General features: G+C 39.0%; 1 protein-coding gene across 1 annotated transcript in view; it reads left to right on the forward strand.

The window, feature by feature from the left end:
- The first annotated feature begins 5,157 nt into the window (after nucleotides 1–5,157).
- The window catches only part of ADGRB3 (adhesion G protein-coupled receptor B3), a 795,310-nt gene continuing 781,723 nt past the window's right edge, over nucleotides 5,158–18,744 (forward strand). The window contains exon 1 of the mRNA XM_023544583.2: nucleotides 5,158–5,914. Coding sequence (XP_023400351.1) covers nucleotides 5,158–5,914 — 757 coding nt within the window. The remainder of the gene's footprint in view (nucleotides 5,915–18,744) is intronic.

Raw genomic sequence — 18,744 nt, forward strand, 5'->3', positions numbered from 1 at the left:
TTTTCTGTTTTGCATTACTGAATGTTGTTTTTCAAAGAAACTGCGTTTGCCTAAGCAGCAGTGCTTTGGATTATGCCCTGAACATAAACCTTATTTTCTTTTCACATTCTCTCAAATGAATAAAAAATCTTGTAATGAAGCAAAAATGACACAAAACCAAAACACCACCCAGGCTGCTCTCTCAGGCAGTGATTTGTTCTTGAGAATATGGTTAAAGCCTGCTGAATGGGGAATGATTAACTGTTTCCCTTACAGGATGTTATTCCAAACACTTGTCTTAGAAGAGAAAGCCTTGAAGGGGGTGACCTTATTAATATGTATTAAGGAGTAAAGGGCCAATTTTAATATTTCAAACAACTCTGGTGAATAAAAGATCATCTGTACCTTCATGTTTTCACTATAATTCTCTTTTAAAATGGTGTTCTTGGCTATCCAATCGCCCCAGGGGAAAGGAACGGGAGGAAGAAAAAAATGCAGAAAGAGCAAAAAGAGGAAATGATGGAAAATTGCTTTATTCAACTCCACCTGCCGCTCAAGCAACTCACCCTTTAGAAGACTTCCACACTTTATATGAATTACCCGTTAGGGTCTCCTCCCACCACATCACTGCCCTGTTTTAGCACTTGTCTTGCAAACCACCAACTGCGTTTACAAGTAGAGACATAACCCAGAGGCGAATGACCTTTTTGCAGCATGTATCTGAGGCTAGTTCATCAAATACTTATTCAGCCCACTGCTCAGGAGGCAAAATTTAAAAAAAAAAAATTTAATTGAAATAAAATAAAGAGGAGAAGGGTGGAAAATTATCTTTTTTTTTTTCCTACTAAGTCCAGAATCTGGTAGCTTCTCTTCCTTTTCCTCGTTTCTTACCACCCTCATCCTAAAACCTGTTACTAGGGAAACTTGAAAAAAAGAAATCAGATACATTAAAAAAAAAAAAAAAGTTCAGACATCACAACCACGATCCCATTGCCATGCAGAAGGCAATGCAAGATGCCCAACCTCGGTCGCTGCACCGCGGTCCTGACAAAGCCTGTATCTAGCCAGAACAAATAAGATGTTAATTGCGACCTTGCTGAAAAAAACTACTATTGTTCCACCCGGAGACGCGCAGCACTTCGACCGCTGAGTTCTGCCCCCTCCGCAGCGGACTGAAGCAATTCCTCTGAATCCCGGTGTTGAAATGACAGCTGCGACAGGTCCGTGCTGAAAGACACTGAAAGAGAGACGATCAAGTCGTGCATTTACTTCCCACTCCTCAAAGTCGCCTTCCTGTCCTCCGCGCCCCCCTGTCTCGCTTCCCGGTGAGTTTCTCTTACAGTAGGTCGCCGCCAGCCTCAGCGGTGGGAACTGAGGATGCAAAAACCTCCCAGACGTAGAAAAAGCCGCTTTCAGGACGTGCTTGGTTTTGAGTAGCCGTGACGTTCAGGCGCACCGTGGCCCTGGCTGGAGCTCCGCGGACCCCCCTCCCGCACGCTCTCTCCCGCCGCCCTCCCTCCTCTCCCGCCCGCTGTTCCTGTGGCCTTTTCTCACACACACCCGCCCGCGCCCTCAGGAGGCAGGACTCCGGGGAAGGCGCAGCAGCCGCGCCGGGCGCGTCGAGCTTCATTTGGGCCGGCAGCCGGGCGCACAGGCGCTGGCGCGGGACGCTCGGCGCACGGGGACGCGCGCGCCCACGAGCACGCGGGGGACCGGCGGGCGGGCGGGCGCGAGCGGGCGGGCGCACCCCCAGCCGTCGCGCGCGCCCCAGGGAGAGCGAGCGCCGCGCGCCGGCGCGCACTCCCGAGACAGAGCTTTACTATCTCGCTCCCTCTCGCGCCTCCCTCCTTGCTGGGCATTCAAACAGCTTTCCGACATCACCAGCCAAGGATTTTTCTCCCCTTCTCCTTTTTTTTTTTTTTTTTCCGTCAGTACCTGCGAGGGGGAGGAGGAGGAGGGAGGAAAGCGGAAAAAGGAAAAAGCATAAGCTTGAGCCTTCCGATCCGACCACGAATACTCCTGTAATAAACCCACCGCCCCAACAAATCTGCCTTCGCAGCCGCTGCCGCCGCCGGTCACTTCTCGTCTCAGCGCTTTCTTTGCTTTTGGCTAATCGGTTTGTTGGGGGGTAGATTTGGTAAAACAAATCCTCGCTCTTAAGCCACTTCCATTTTTTTTTGTTGTTATTTGTTTTCTTAGAGTCTCTCTTCGGGGGGTACCCCCCTTGGTTTGGAGGTTGGATTCAGTTGGATACGGCGCCAGGCTCCGGGCTCCTGGGGGCTTTTTTTTCTCCCACCCCTCTCTTGTGATTTTTTTTTTCCCCACGCCTTTTGCTTCTTCTACGTGTGCTTTTTAAAAAATAAACCCTGATTTTTGAAGCCGAGCCGGGGAAAATGGGCAACGGTGATTGGGACCGAAGGGGAGTCTCTCCGTCACTGTTGCTGGGACGCGTGGCTGTGCTGGTGTCTTAGAAGAGCAAGAGCCTCCCGGAGCTTTCAGAGTGGAAGGTAAGGAAGGGGGTCTGGGGGTCACCTTCTCTCTGCCGGGGGTCGCCACAGACGAGCTTTCGGTCTGGCGTTTGGGGGAGGGAGGACGAGGAAAGGAAAGGCTGTTGCTGGCGGATGGAGGGGGCTGCGAGCAAATCCGACTGTCTGCATTTACTTAAACGCCGCAGTTGAAAAGTTAGAGAAGTATGGTTTTCAAGAGATGTACTGGGTCGGAAAGAACAGGCAGAGAGACCGAGAAAAGCTGGCGGTCGTGTGTGATTGAGGTAGCTTTTTTTTTGGGGGGGGGGTGGGAAGGATTTTAGGTTAACAGAAAATTAAAATAAGGGGAGGCAGTGGATCTTCTATTGGGGAAAAATTTTAGTGGAGTGATGGCGCCGTCTATGTTCGACTGAACTAAAGTGTCACCCGGAAAATCAGTTTTGAGAATAGCTCAACTAAACGCCCCTTTCCTTCTCAGCAGGAGACAAATAAATAAATAAATTCAACCTCCTTGAGACTTCGGTGGCTAACCCTACAGCCACTCCCCTCCCCCACTTTTTTTTTTCTTAAAGAGGGAAATACAGTTGTTTGAACTGGCTCTGCAGTACTGAGGGGGATGGGGGTTTCAGTGATTCCTGTTTGACTGTTTAGAAGAAAATGAGACTCTACACCAAGGCTGATTAGAGATAAAGAGCATTATATTGAGGAAGCTCTCTTGAGCAGGCGTGAAAGTGAAATCAGAGCTATTTCCTCACTCTTCCTAACCCTTGATGAGCACAGCACTGCAGACCTGCACTGTCAGATTAATGGAAGCAAAAGTACCAGATTTCATTAGGAAAAGATATACGACCGCTTTTTGAGTTACCGATTATAAAATGAAGCCCCCTTTCAGGGATGGAATTCCTAATTTAGACACTTATTGTCACATTGGCTTTCAACGCCTACACTATCCTGAAGAATACTGCGCAGACCTGCATTGCCTGCAAAGTGCTACAGCAAAAAAAAGGAAATTGTTTCCAAAATTTCCTCCAACTTTCCTTGTTTTTTTAACCTTTAAATGCTCATTGAGTTTGTTTTCTCAAGAATAAGATGAATTATTCATTGAGCTGTATGCTTGAGATCAGAGAGCACTGTTTTGATAGTCCCAGCAGTTGCTGATGTTATTTTAAGTTGCTGCTTTATAGAGATTCAGAGTTGGGGCTGTTTTTGCCAACATCAAGACCAGAATTTGAATTATCATCTCGAAAATGCAGATCTATCTTCAGGGACTTTGGACACTGGATTCCGTGTGCATGTGTTGGTGTGTGTTATGCAACGGGAAGGAAAAGGGTTTTTTTTTTTTTTTTTTAATCCTCTAGTTCAGAAGCCCCAGGCAAAGAGATGAAAACTCTTAACTATGTGTCTGTATGTCTGTCTCTGTTTACAGAACAGTGGAAGAGACTGCAGCCTAAAGACTTTTAAAATTAACTCGGTATCACTTTCCTCAGCTCAAAGGCTAAACAAAAAAGCAGTGTCATTTATTCTAAGAAATAACTTCTTAAAGGTTAAAGCAGAAAAAAAATTCGAGTTATTTTTGGATAACAACTTACAGAGGTAAATATAACTAAGGATTACTTTATTATGCAAGGCCAGGGTTAAAGAAAAAAGAAAAGAAGAGGAGCTTTGGAACTGTGTTGGAAAGGGAGCAATTCAATAATTGAAATCCACTAGAAAAGAAAATGCTAATATGTGTTATCTACCGTGTGTAAATCTTAAATTACAGTAGATAACTCCAGATAAAATAACACTAATTAAAAAAAAATTAAAAACTGAAGCCAGCTCAATTACTGCGGTTCTGGGATTTTTCACTAGTATCGCCTTTTGGATAAAGATACTAAAACAGTGATCCACTTTATGCATCCCAAGAGAGCATGTCACATTGAAATGACTACCTTAAATCCTGATTCTCAATGGCGATGTTGAACAACAAGTCTTAGCTATGTCGCTAGTGATCTAAGTCCTTTCCCAGGTGGTAGTTTTTAAATTCTGTTAACCCACAGGAATGCCCGTGTTTTTGTACAGGAATTTTCCCATCGATATACATGGTGGCCCCTGCAAAGGCAATTAGGGGCATTTGGGAGATGATGTTCCATGTGCAACAAATTATAATCTGTGCTTTTAAAATCGTGGCTATCATTTATCATAATTGCTTTTCACATTTTAGAGAAAAGAAATAATGTCATGACAGCTGTTCCCAGATTATCAGATTAGATTTTGTGTCATGATGTTTACCGCAGACAGAGGACTGAGGGAGAGAAAAGGCTGTATAGGTTGATTAAAAATATCTCAATAATTAACCTGTCGGTTATGGTATAAAACATCCTATATTTTACTCTATTTACACCATAATGCACTTGGAGGGAAGCCTGCTAGATAAGTTAGGGCATTCCTACTAATATTCTATTAAATGTTATTTTTAAATTGAATCTAGAGAATTTGACCATTGTGTATAACCACGTGAGGGCGCTGTTCACACAGCAACGGATAATTTCCCGACGTTATAAAATAAGAATCACCAGCCCTTCTTTTAAAAAGGGTTTTTACTGAAATCTTGAGAACAGCTGGCTGTAGTATTGGAAGAAGTTTCTTTTTTCAATGCGCATAGACTTGCATTTTACTTTCGTTGCCATTTTTACAGGCCAAATGACATAGGATGAAGGCTGTTCGTAACCTGCTGATTTATATATTTTCCACCTATCTCCTGGTTATGTTTGGATTTAATGCTGCCCAAGACTTCTGGTGTTCAACTTTGGTGAAGGGAGTCATTTATGGATCGTATTCTGTAAGTGAAATGTTTCCCAAAAACTTTACAAACTGCACTTGGACGCTGGAAAATCCAGATCCAACCAAATATAGTATTTACCTGAAATTTTCCAAAAAGGACCTTAGCTGCTCTAACTTTTCCCTCCTGGCTTATCAGTTTGATCATTTTTCTCATGAAAAAATAAAGGATCTTTTAAGAAAGAATCATTCTATAATGCAACTCTGCAATTCCAAGAATGCTTTTGTTTTTCTACAGTATGATAAAAATTTTATTCAAATACGTCGGGTATTTCCAACTGATTTCCCAGGATTACAGAAAAAAGGGGAAGAAGATCAGAAATCTTTTTTTGAGTTTTTGGTATTGAACAAGGTGAGCCCAAGCCAGTTTGGTTGCCATGTATTATGCACTTGGTTGGAGAGCTGCTTAAAGTCGGAAAATGGGAGAACAGAATCATGTGGGATCATGTATACAAAGTGCACCTGTCCTCAGCATTTGGGAGAGTGGGGGATCGACGATCAGTCGCTGGTTTTGTTAAATAACGTGGTGTTACCCCTGAATGAGCAGACCGAGGGCTGCCTGACCCAAGAGCTGCAAACCACCCAGGTCTGCAATCTTACCAGGGAGGCCAAGCGACCGCCCAAAGAAGGTGAGTGCCCAAAGGAGAGGGGGAGATCAATTCTGGGAAGGCGGGGAGGAGATGAGTGTGGGGCATGGAGGTAAAATGTGCTGTTTTGACACATAGGCCTAATGGTTGCTCCATTGCTTTGCCATCTTTGGATTCCTTTTTTGGTGATCTTTACTGGTAAAGAAAGGTCTCTTACACTAGTTTGAGGGTTCAAGATTTTAGAAATGGTACGATGAGGACGGTAATAGCCTAGCAACATGTCCTGGAAATGCAGATGGCATATTCAGGAGAAAAAGAGATGCAGAAACGTGGCTGCCGGCTTGGGCTGTGGAGGTAGGGAGGAGAGGGAGGGGTGCGTTTATTCAGGCTGCAGCCCCTGGAGCGGACCTACACTCGCAAACTTACATATACACACTGCTGAGAAATGAGTTTGTAGACTTCTCTCTGCTCCTTTCCAGCCCTTGATCCTCTTTACCTCCCTTTGCCCCTTCTACCTCTTTCCCTCTCTCCCTCCCTCCCTCCCTGCCTTTCACAATTTCCCCCTTCCTCCCCACAGCAGATTTGAACTTGGGCAACCCCACTAAAAGGTGCCACAAACTCAAGAGCAAGCCCCTTTGGCTCCAAATGACTTCCTGACACATGAATACAAGACCAGGCCTCACCTCACCCCCCCTCCCCCCCAGGCCCGGGATTTTATTTCAGATCCTCTAGCTCTTTGGTGGGTCAGCAGAACCCCACATGGGACCCAACTGGAAGCGCAAACTCTCGGGGTCTGCATTGGCTGTGAAGCCACGTTTCGGCAGGAGAGGGGGCCCCAGAATGAAAACGCAGACTTTGATTTGACTTCCTTTGTGGGATCACGTTAATGAGACTGTGGTTGCCGCGTGTGCTTAAAAGCAGATCCTGTAGGACTCGATTTGCCTCTTGCAAGTGGTTTTTGCGCTCACTTCTTGGTCCTCTGTTGATATACACGAAGAGGGAGCCTGTCAGAGATGAGCTAGATCGAAAAAAACAGTGCAACGGAAATGCGGAGGAAAAGACGGAAAGTGCAGGAGTGATTTATAGCTTTCCGCCCAATCCCCAGTGGGGGAGCTGCTACCAGAGGATTTAAGATTGTGGATTAGGTTTAATAATGCAAGAAAGCATGACATACTTTGAGAAAATGACATTCCTGTTTGGGAGGTTAATGGATGTGTTTCATTGGTGTGAGAAGAGGGCCGATACATACTCCTCCTCGCTCCCCAACGCTGCAACCAGGGAATGTGTTGATTTTTATGCAGGAAATGTTTTCTGATCGCCACAAAGATCCCTGTCTGTGGAAAGGGACAGCCAAGCTCCAGTCCCTCATTCCTCCTCCCTCCCCCAACAGAAGTTGTCTTTGTGACCAATATAAAATTGACACGTTGTTGGAGAATTTTCTTTAAGGGTAGCCAGAGCTTTGTAAGGGGAGGAAGGGGTGGGGGGAGAGAAGGACTTAACTAGCTTAATGCTATTTCTCTGCTGGGTGCAATTTGGGCAGGGAATTATGGAGGAGCCCTGGTACAAGGGGAAAAGATAGGTTAGAAAATAAGTGCAGACTAATGGCAATACAGGAGGGGTGAAAACCCTTACTATCACTACAGGTCAGCCTTTCACCAACAGCTGTGATTGAAGAAAACAAAGTGGTTTTAAATTACAGGAGTTCTTTTCTCTAGTAAAAATCCCAGAGAAGCACTTGCAACTGCAGGGATGGTATTTAACACCATTTAGAACTAATTAGTATCCCCTAGAATAAGAAGCTACAGTACACACAGAAAATGTAATCTTAACCCAGCCCAGTGCTATCACAGACTAGCTAATAAGACAGTTAACACCAGAAACTAGTTTTTGCTTGTTTAAATACTATCTAGAAAATACATTTCTTCAGTGGTTAAAATTCTGCCATCAAATTGTCTGTTGACGATAGTGGAAAGTGAATCCATTTTCATAACCCTTTGCTGTGAATGGTAGCAAATGACAAAAAACAAAGTTGCTGTGTCCACATTAAACATGATTTTCAAAGATGTTCCTGGTCATAGTCGTGAGATGTGGGATAGGACAGTGCTGGGATTTATGGAAGCTGTAAAAGATTGTCATTTTTTGGTAAATGAATAAAAAATATTTTTATACATTAGATGTATAAATCAAGCAAGGGAATTTATATTTTGTGACTGATTAGCCGAAAAAATGAGGAAGGAATACTTCTATAGGCAAAGAAGTTATATTAAAATTATTAAGATGTTAATAAGGCTGATCTAGGATAAGTTTATGCAATATGGGAACAGATCTAGGCTGTATCAGCAAAATTTCACGGCCTGTATTCTCTGTATTCTGAATATATGCCCTTTGTTTAGGTACTTTGAGTCAGAAAGGTAAGAATAAGTAATTCCTGGTGACATAATGTAGCTGATGCATTTTATAAGTAATTGTCATAAAATGTATATAACACTCTTTACAACTTTCAAAGAAGACCTTTTGTGCTATGTTGCGTTGTAGGAAAGAAATATGACAATCTACATTCTCTTAGGTTTACTCAAAGTGTATTAAATCTTAAATATTGGACATAAATGATAGATGATACCTTAGGAAAGAATTATTTAATGCTGTTTCAAATGAACTATCATATAATAATATGCATAGGGCTTGGGGTTCATAATTACATATAGGTTTTGCTACTCATGACTAATTTTATTCCACTTTTTATGGTAGCATGTAATGCCATGCTTTAAAGTGACTTTTAAAAAATTCCACTTACATTACTTGATGAATTCTATTTCCTATGGAAAAGTACTCACAATATCCTATAAGTGATCAAGGGAATAAATCCAAGGTTACTCTCCACAGTTATTGGGTCCCATTTTCTTCACTGGAATAAGTACTGAAAGCCTCAAGTAGAAATGTTTTTCACATGAATTGCATCATAGAACTGACATAAATTTGACAAAATAGAAATCCTATACTTAGTAGATGCAATTCCAGATTGTTTTGTGTAACACTGTTATGATGGCAAAGGTATATCAAATGTTGAATATTGTGAATGTGGCCATTGAGATTACAAAATCATATTCATTTAGTATTTGTGAAAACATCAGGCTCCCAGGAATGGAATGTTTATTTTAAGATAGGAATCCTGCTGGAAAGTTCTTTAATAATACATTCACGCACCGAAGAATTTCATAACCAGAAAACAGCAAGAAGAAAACTATCGCTATAGTGACAGCACCAACAATGACAAGTGTAATCTCGAATATGTGATCAAAGGAAGTTATTGGATTGATGCTTCGTTAAAGAATTAAAACTTTAGTCCATTTAAGTATCTTTTTATTGAAAATTATATTTTATATATTTAGGGTGTCATGTGATTATAGAGCCTTAGTTGTCCTTACACCCGCTATTTCACAATGTGAAATTGTAAAAAAACAAGTAAATGAACACGATAAAGCCTTTTAGAAAATACAGGCAGTTATTTAAGCAAAACAAAACATAAAAACTCTCTATGTGGGTGAGTGTAACTATTTTTGAAGGAAACTCAATATTCCTGTTTACCGGATTTTCAAATATGACAGATCTAGAGAGAGACTGTCATTTATTCAGGAGGTCATCTTCAGTTTTCCTGGGGTCTATATATAGGACCCTTTTACCAAAGATGATTTTGGACTATACATTTAAGATATAAAATGTGATACAAGATCTTATTTCTTACCATTTCATTTATAATAAATAATGAAAAGTTTAGACAGAAAAATTCCACACCAGGATATCTAAATCACTTAATAAGCCTTAATAGAACCTTTGTTCCTTACTAACATCAATGGCCCTACTTATGTGAAGGAAAATTGCTACCCCTGTATAGAATCCAGGAAATCTGAACACACACACTCACTTGTCTTTCTACTCTGCCTCTGCTAATTCTTGAATTCTGCCACCCAAGGGAATACTCACCATGTGCCTGTTTAAACTTTAGCCATGTTTGTGTACATCTACAGATTTTTAGGCGTACAGTTGGCAGTCTAGAGCAGTTTCTGCTCTAGCAGTTTAACTGTACCCAGTTCTTTCTAAGTGTGCTCTTTTTGCCCTCACATTACTTTTTTAGCCACCTCTCGTCCTCCTCTGTACATTCCTGTCTTACTGCTTTTGTTAATGACTGCCATGATCCCATACTCTTTATCGGAATGTAGGAGGGAATACTGGGTCCGTTGTTCTTTGATGAAACAGAGCTGACAGTTTGCTCCACCCCTTTGCTTAGTCCCATACCCCTTTGCACACATTGTATTCTGTTCTAGCATTTATTATATTGGACTTTTTACATTTCTGCCTCCTTCCACTAGACTTGGAACTCTTCAGAAATAAAGTCTGGTTCTTTAAAGTGACTAACACAGTCTAAACAGGCTTCAGTAAATATTGGTTGAGATAAAGCTTAAATGACCAAAAAAAAAAAAAGTCATTAGGAAGGATCAGAATAAATTAATTATAATCAATAGAGTAAAAATACATCACTTTGGGAAAGCAGCCATCTTATTACTTTTTTTTTAGGGGAAGATGGCTACCATTTATATAATTTCTGATTTCATCAATATATTATTTACGCCAGTTCCAGGTTTTAAAGTGTTAATAAAATGTTTAAAACAACAAGAAGAATGGATTCATTAAGAAATATCCTTGATTTCATATATAGTTATTTCAAAAAATTAATGATTTATATAATTTGATATACATGGCTCTCTAGAAAACTTGCCAGTTTCTCTGTTTAATTCTTCATTTCTCTCTACGTTTCTCATTTCTGGCCCTGTCATTGCTTCTTCAGTAATGACACTTCCAAAATCCTCTCTTCCCCAGTTTGAAAACAAATATATTCAATCTCTTTCCATGAAAGAGAAAAATGCATCATATTTCCATGCCAAGTCCAGTGCTTTTCTTATTCATCCTTAGTTATGATCTATAAATGTAGTAATAATGATAGAATATTACTAAAATTGTAGATTTGGGCAAGTAAAACACCATAATTTTTCCTTTTATCATTTAGGACAATTTAGGAAGTAGCTTGTATATGTAGTATTTAATAAAGCAAAACTCAATTACATGATAACATTTTTTTAAATAATGAAAATATTAAGAGGACCGTGAAAATCTAAGTTACATGTACATATGTGTGTGTGCATTGTGGCATGCATGCACACATGTGCCAGGATGTGTGTCGTGGCAGGTTTTTATGATAGCTGTAGATAAACGTGCTATAGATTAGTTTTATTCTGACATTGACATGGGAATTTGATTTCACTTGGAATCCTGCTTCAAGCATGCCTTTATTTATTCTATTTCCTAATAGAAATGATTTTTTCATTGAAAAAAACTTTTTTTTTTTTTGAGATAGCTACTTTTATAAAGCATAGTTTTCTTTAGGCTCAATCTAATATATACATATAAGGAGAGTCATCCAGCTTCAGAATCAGAAATAAACCTTCATTAAAAAATAAGCTTTTCTTATTGTATTTAAAAGATCGTATTCTGGGTTTTAAGATCATGAACCAGAGAAAGCTGAGTTTTAATCCTCCTCCTTCCACATAGTAATTGTTACTCTGCATTACTACTTCCCTCTTCTCAGACACATTGCCTCGAGTTGATTCTGACTCATAGTGACCCCATAGCACAGAGTAGAACTGCCCCATAGAGTTTCCAAGGAGCACCTGGTGGATTCGAACTGCCGACCTTTTGGTTAGCAGCCGTAACTCTTAACCACTAGGCCACTAGGGTTTCCCGGATTAGTAATGCTTATAATCTCAGGGTGGAGAACAGGAAATGACATCATGTATGGAAAAAAAAAAAAACCCTAGTAAAATTAAAAGCTTGAAATATTTTAGTTCTTGCCCTTGTGGAAATTTCTTCCCAATTCAATTAACTAATAAGAAATCAAGAGAGGTATTCAATTTTTCTAGGTGTGTCGTTTCATTGAAACGAAAAATGTGTTTTGGTGTCAGATAGACTTAAGTGACTCAGCCACTTAGTACCACCTTTGGCAAGTGACTGAGTCCTCAGTAAATGTCATTGCCTTTTTCTTTTCCCTCACTATCCCCTCCCAACCTTTTGATGGGTAAAAGCAACTCCATTTAAAATCGATATTGTATTTTATATTCGTATAAAGATTTCTTGTAAAATGTTTAACATTGTTTTTATTGTCTTTTAAATCCATGTACAATAAATACTCCAGACATTAACATGGGAAAAAGTTAACATTAAAAATAATAAATTGAATTTGCATAGTGCTTCATAGTTTTTTGTTGCTTCATTTTGCCCTTTAATAAGCCTTCCGTATATCAGCTCTGGAATCCCTTTTCGTTTTGTTTTGTTGTATTTGGGTTTTTGATAGTTGTTTTTTGGCTGACTGGGGATTGGGGTAGTAAAGAGAAGAAATGGCTTTAATAACTGTGTGATAGTACAGGGGAGCTTGGTGGGTCTGCAGAGTTTTGAGAACCATTAGGAACTTTACACTAATGGTGCAAGTGTGTGGTATATGTTGTGTGAAGAAAGGTATAATGTCATTGGTTTAAAAACAGTTTTTTTCTCTGGTGTGTTCATTATTACAAACATCTATTATTTAGTGATTGACAGCTTACTGAGTACTCGGCCTGGGTGGTGAATTTTTTTGCATAGAGTCCCTTTCTTAATGAATGTAAATATGGGGAGCAGTGGTGGGTATTTGAGTTAGAAATTTTAACAAAGGGTTCCATTGATTTTTAGGTATGTAAAAAAAAAAAAAATTTTTTTTTTTTTTTTTATGGATGAAGATATAAATAAGCAAAGTAACGTTCAAAGGAAAGAACACTGCTAATAGTGAAGTTGTTTGGTGTATAATAGTGCTCCAGTATTGAGAATCTGCAGGTCCATACTTTAAGCATGGAATACTCTCAAAACCTATGCATTGTAGGTGAAATAAATTCTCACTGCAGCATTTTTCACTAAATTTGAAACTGCAGATAATATTTCTTTGTGAAGCAAGAATTTATTTAAGTATATTCTTTACAGTTACAACGGTTGTGATTCTATGTATTTCTCATTCACTTTACATAAAATCCTTGCATGGTATTTAGTGTATCTGGTTGACTTTACCCAGCCTTTACATTTTATTAATCTACATCAATGTAAAAGATTGTTCTCAAATCAACTCAACTGTTGAAATATCTTTTTATTCGCATTTTTTGGCTGTAAACTATGGAGAATTGATAATAATGATGTAGCTTGTCATTGAATTTATTTGAATTTAGGGCATTTAACACCAAATCATAAGCATTTTGAATATGTTTCTATTTTGTATTAAATGTAGAAAAGATAGCATCTCAATACCTTTGTGTTGGTGGAGGCATGACTAATACATCAAAATAGATCAAGCTAGTGGTGTGTGAGTCACTCCAGGACTGGGAAGCTGTCCTTTGGGTATCATTGCTGATAGACTGCAAAGCCATTTGAGTTAAACAGTTTCAGATATTTTAATCTTTGCTGTATTATGCAAATAAAGTTTCTGTTTTGAGATCTATTTTGAAAAGGAATTATTTTGAAATTCTAGCTCATATTAATCCACTTGGGAAAAAATGACTTTCTTGAAAATTTTTTTCACTGAATTGTGATCAATTATTATAGATCAAAGAGTCCCAAGAGTCTCCCAAAGGCTTACACAGTCACATATTAAAAAAAAAACAAAAATCTTTTGTTAGTGCTCATTTTAGGGCCCTGCTCATGCAATGGTTAAGTCTTCAACTGCTAATATAAAGGACAAACCCACCAGTGGCTCCAAAGGAGAAAAGACCTGGTGATCTGCTCCCGTAAAGATTACAGCTGAGGGATCCCTATGGGGCATTTCCACTTTGTCACATATAGTTGCTGTAAATTGAAATCAACTGTATGCCACCCAACAACAGAACTCATTCGAAGGTTCTGATGTTTTCTTAACGCAGGTTAGTTATAAAATGGCATCTATAAGACTCTGTAAGATATTACATGCTCCATATTTGGCTATCTTTCAGCTAACCTCAAGGAATTTTGCTGACATGCAGAGAATGACCTAGTTACATAGCTGCTGAACCCAAACCAAACTCGCTGCCGTTGAGTCAATTCTGACTCATAGCGATCCCATAGGATGGAATAGAACTGCCCCATAGGGTTTCCCAGGAACGACTGGTGGATTCGAACTGTGACCTTTGGGTTAGCAACTGCTAAAGGTTAATAAGTAATGCATTTCTAGTTTGCACAGGAAGTGCCAAAACCAAACCAAACCCTTTGCCATTGAGTGGAATCTGACTCATAGCGATCCTATAGTGGTATTTTTGTAAGAGCTGCCATGTGAATTTTTTTTTTGTTGTTACTGTAAAAAAATTAGCATAGTGCGATTATGAAAATACCTCATGGGGGGGAGGGAGTGGTTGGCAAGCCAATGAAGAAGTTGCACGTTATTTTTGTAAAATATAGTACAGCTTAGAAAACTGAGCAGGGCTGATCTACTTCTGTCACGTGGGGTTGCTATGAGTCAGAATCAACCGGAACCTAACAACAGCCTAACAACGACAACAACATGTTAAAGTAATAAAAATACAAAAAAAAAAAAGCTCTCCTGGGTAATTCATATTGGGTTAGTAGTGAGTACACAGTATTCATTTCATATTTCTACTGGTATACTTACCTTTTAGTTGATTAAAAAAAAATTGGTTATCTTTTTTTCTTATTAATTTCTCTACTTGCATATCTAAATAATAATACTTTGTTCCAAGAAAACACATTTTAGAGAGAAGCTGTCATCTACATATCACTTCTAAGAAAATAAAGAAGTAAAGCATTTAAATAAACGTAAAAAAAATTTAGAACAGTGTAACAAAAACACTATTAAAAAATTAAAACATTGTAATTCAGGGTATGCTTTCCAGTTTGTAAAGCTCTATCTTTTTTTTTTTTTTTATTACATATATTCATTTGTTTAGTTTGGCCAATGGCTGTATGAGACACATATTCATAGTGCCATGGGGCATGTGCCAATTATGTAGAATACCCTTAATATTGTGGTCTTCCTTTCTCTAAAAATTTTAATACAAAATGTTTCAAATGAAAAGCTGGAGAATTTCAGAGCTATGAAACACTTATTTCAGAATTTCTTACACCCTCTTTTTCTAGAGCACTTGAATCTGAATCATAGATACTCAGATTTGTAAGGGATTTTGGGTATTATCTAGTCCAAAACGTACCTGATTAATGGAATCCCAGTCTGCATACAAATGATGGGAACATTATTTCAGCTGAACATAACTCTTAGAATTTATATTCAATAACGTCTCTATAATGTAAAATGGGCACGGCTACCTAGGACTGTTTGATAAATCTAACCATTAAAAAAAAAAAAAAATTACTTGGTATCCAGAGAGGACAGTAATTAGATCAAAGACTGTACTTTGCTATACTGTTTAATGCAGACTTAAAAAAAAGATAAAAAAAATGTAGACTAGTCTCTACAAATTAAGGCTTCCATTCATTATATTTTTGTTCCATTTGGTATATGTTAAAAAAAAAAAAAGTGGCATTAGCTTCAAAAAGCTATTGATTTTCTATGTATTCTCATTAAATTTAAAGAGCAATGTCTTTCAACTTCAGAGTGTGACCAGATTTACTAAAATGATTTAACAAGGCCTATCTTGGATTTTCATTTTGTTACCATTTACTAGGGAATCTGTGTTTTGGAGAAATACTATTGAGGGTTTTAATGAAGATGCTGCTTGTTTGTCTATTGCATGGACTGCTACTATTAATTCAATATAAGCAATCATGTTATGCTATACTAGGTACCAGGCAAAAGGAACAAAATTGGTATAAAAATTACCTGAAATTTCAATCTTCCCCCCAAAATGACTTTGATTAAAGTTTGATATTACAACATGTCCGTAAAAAAAAAAAAAAAATGGCCACAAAGTGAACTCCAGCTCATAGTGTCGCTATAGGACAAAGTAGAACTGCCCCATAGGATTTTCAAGGCTGTAATTTTTTTTTTTAATCTTTATAGAAGCAGACTGCAGTGTCTATCTCCCGCAGAGAGAATGGTGGGTTTGAATCACCAGCCTTTTTGGGTAGCCACTAAGTGCTGAACTACTGCTCCACCAGGGCTCCTTGCAACACCTATAAACCAAACCCAGTGCCATAGAGTCGATTCTGACTCATAGCGACCCTATAGGACAGAGTAGAACTGTCCCATAGAGTTTCCAAGGAGTGCCTGGTGGATTCGAACTGTCAACTCTTTGGTTAGCAGCTGTAGTACTTAACCACTACGCCACCAGGTTTTCCTACAACACCTATAGGATATTTTAAAACGATAAAAAAGATTGAACTGTCCTAAGTAGGTAGTTGTGCTGGATGTTTTCCATTCTCCCCTTCAGATCCACTTAACCCTCCTCCACTCTCCCTGAGTGGCATCCTTGCCCTTTGACTGCCTGCTGGCTTAGCAAAAGGGGGACCCTGGAAGGAGATTGGAGGGCGGAAGGAGAGTGAGGTCAGGGTGTGGCTCCCTCCTCTTTGGGTTGCTGTGGGTTGGCTGCGTCCTCTATTGAAGGTAACAGCTCCTGTCTGGCAGGCTTCCCATGCAGCTATCCCTTTGAGGCTCTGGTGGATCACCCCTCATTCCTTTAGGCCTCCAGGTTGTTATCAGTTCCCCACTGTTTTTAGCCCTGGGTACTATATTTTCTTTGGTTTCTCCAACCATTACCCATGTCTTCATCTCTTCTCAAATTACCATAATTGAGGACACCATCTATTTCTTACTAGGACCCTGACTAACATAGGGATATATAGTTGTGTTTGTGAGGGGATTTCTGATATGAGTTTGGCCTGAAACTTTAAAATTTAGACCATTCCATTTAATGTGATAAAGGTCTTATGTAGTAATTAGCCCTTTTGCAGATTGGCTTAGAGATCAGCCAAAACACCAAAAACCAAACCCATTGCAAATTCCAACCCATAGCAACCCTATAGGACAGAGTGGAACTGCCCCATAGAGTTTCCAAGGAGCTCCTGGTGGATTCAAACTGCTGACCCTTTGGGTAGCAGTCGTAGCACTTAGCCACTATGCCACCAGGATTTCCAAATCAGCCAAAGTGAGTAATTATTATTATTTAAAGAAGTGAATTAATAAAAATTAAAATCGTCTACTTTCTAGCTCAGTTGACATTATTATTATTATTATTTTATATTTAATCCTAACTCAGTACCAGTATGCGTTCATTTTAATAACTAAATTGAGCTTAGGCCCTCCAGGTGTTTTTCTAGATTTATCTATTGGTTTCTTATTGTCGAGCCTGTTTTAAAATTACATTATATGTGTATACCCACACACACACATATATATGAACCTGGTGGTGCAGTGGTTAAAGTGCTCAGCTGCTAACCAAAAGATCGGTGGTTTGAACCCACCAGCCTCTCCCTGGGAGAAAGATGTGGCAGCCTGCTTCCATAAAGATTTACAACCTTGGAAACCCTGTGGGCCAGTTCTACTCTGTCCTATGGGATTTCTAGGAGTTAGAATTGACTCGATGGCAATGGGTTTAGTTTGGTATGTATGTGTGTGTATATGTAGGTATGTGTGTGTCTGTGTGTGTTTCAGTGTTGATGTGACCCTGTAACATTTGAACTGGCCTAGTATTCCAAAGAAATGTTTGTAAGTTGATAATTAAAAACAAATAACTTCAAGACCCCATATAAAACAAAAAATCCTGATGGATATTTAGTTCTAGTTTTATTTACAATAACAGAGGGATAAAATGAAAATAGGGTTTCGGTTCTAACCCAAGTTTCCCTTTGCCTGTGAATCTCACTATTCTCAAAGCAAGATAAACACACACACATTTTTTTTTTTTTTTTTTTTTACTTTCTTCGCTCTTTATTCCAAAAAAGGAATCCGGGAATCCAGGTTTCCCTTATAGTTTCATAAAGAAGATTACAGTTATTTTTTTGTTTTGTTTTGACTTTTTCTCTGTTTATCTATTTGTTGCTTTTCACATCATGAAAGGAACCTCAGAGAGGAAAAGAAGTAACTACCCCCCTTCCTCCCCCCAAAAAGGCTACCCTTTTCTTTCTGAACTTCTGTTGAAAGAGCTTAAGATCTTTCTGAAGAAGTAATATATAACACATATTTAGTATATAGTGGGTGCTTTTGGAAATATGTCTTCTTATGTTTGATACTCATAATAATTATAATGTGGAAAATAGGGTACCTTGGGAAGACAAAATCTTTTTAACTTATACAATCTTCCCCTCTAAATCTGGCATACTTCCAAAGATCAGCTTTTGCATGTAGACTGAGAAATTTCAGTTTATTTTGGCCTCCCAGAGAGGTCAGCTTCCTCTGCAGATAGATCACCCTGTGGTCAGCTCTCTTTGGCTGGCCTTGGTTTTTATAACTTAGAGGGCAAACTGTGCATTTTTTTTAAGTGGTGCCTGATGAATTAACCAATAACAGTGGCCTTTTCATTTCACAATAGGCTTTACTTTCCAAAATGATAAAGTAAGTAGCTATGGAACACCATCGTTCCACCTGCACAACAAAGAGAATTTTAGTACCTAGCTTGTATTAAAAATCTGCTCTCTTAAAAACACATGGCTTCTTTCTTTTAGTGATTTCCTTAGAATTTTCTGATGGCCATATTTAGGTGTTGAATTGGTTATAAAAGGCATAAATGAATTCTGGTCATAATAAATATCAAGTATGCTTGTCTTCTGAGACCACAGAAACCACAAAAATGAAGCAATGGCAGTTTGGGAACAGGATTGAGGTTGACTCACTAAATTGTAAGAACTGAGTAAGGAGAAAGAAA

This window comes from Loxodonta africana, chromosome 1 (assembly GCF_030014295.1).
Source record: "Loxodonta africana isolate mLoxAfr1 chromosome 1, mLoxAfr1.hap2, whole genome shotgun sequence".
Lineage (NCBI taxonomy): Eukaryota > Metazoa > Chordata > Mammalia > Proboscidea > Elephantidae > Loxodonta > Loxodonta africana.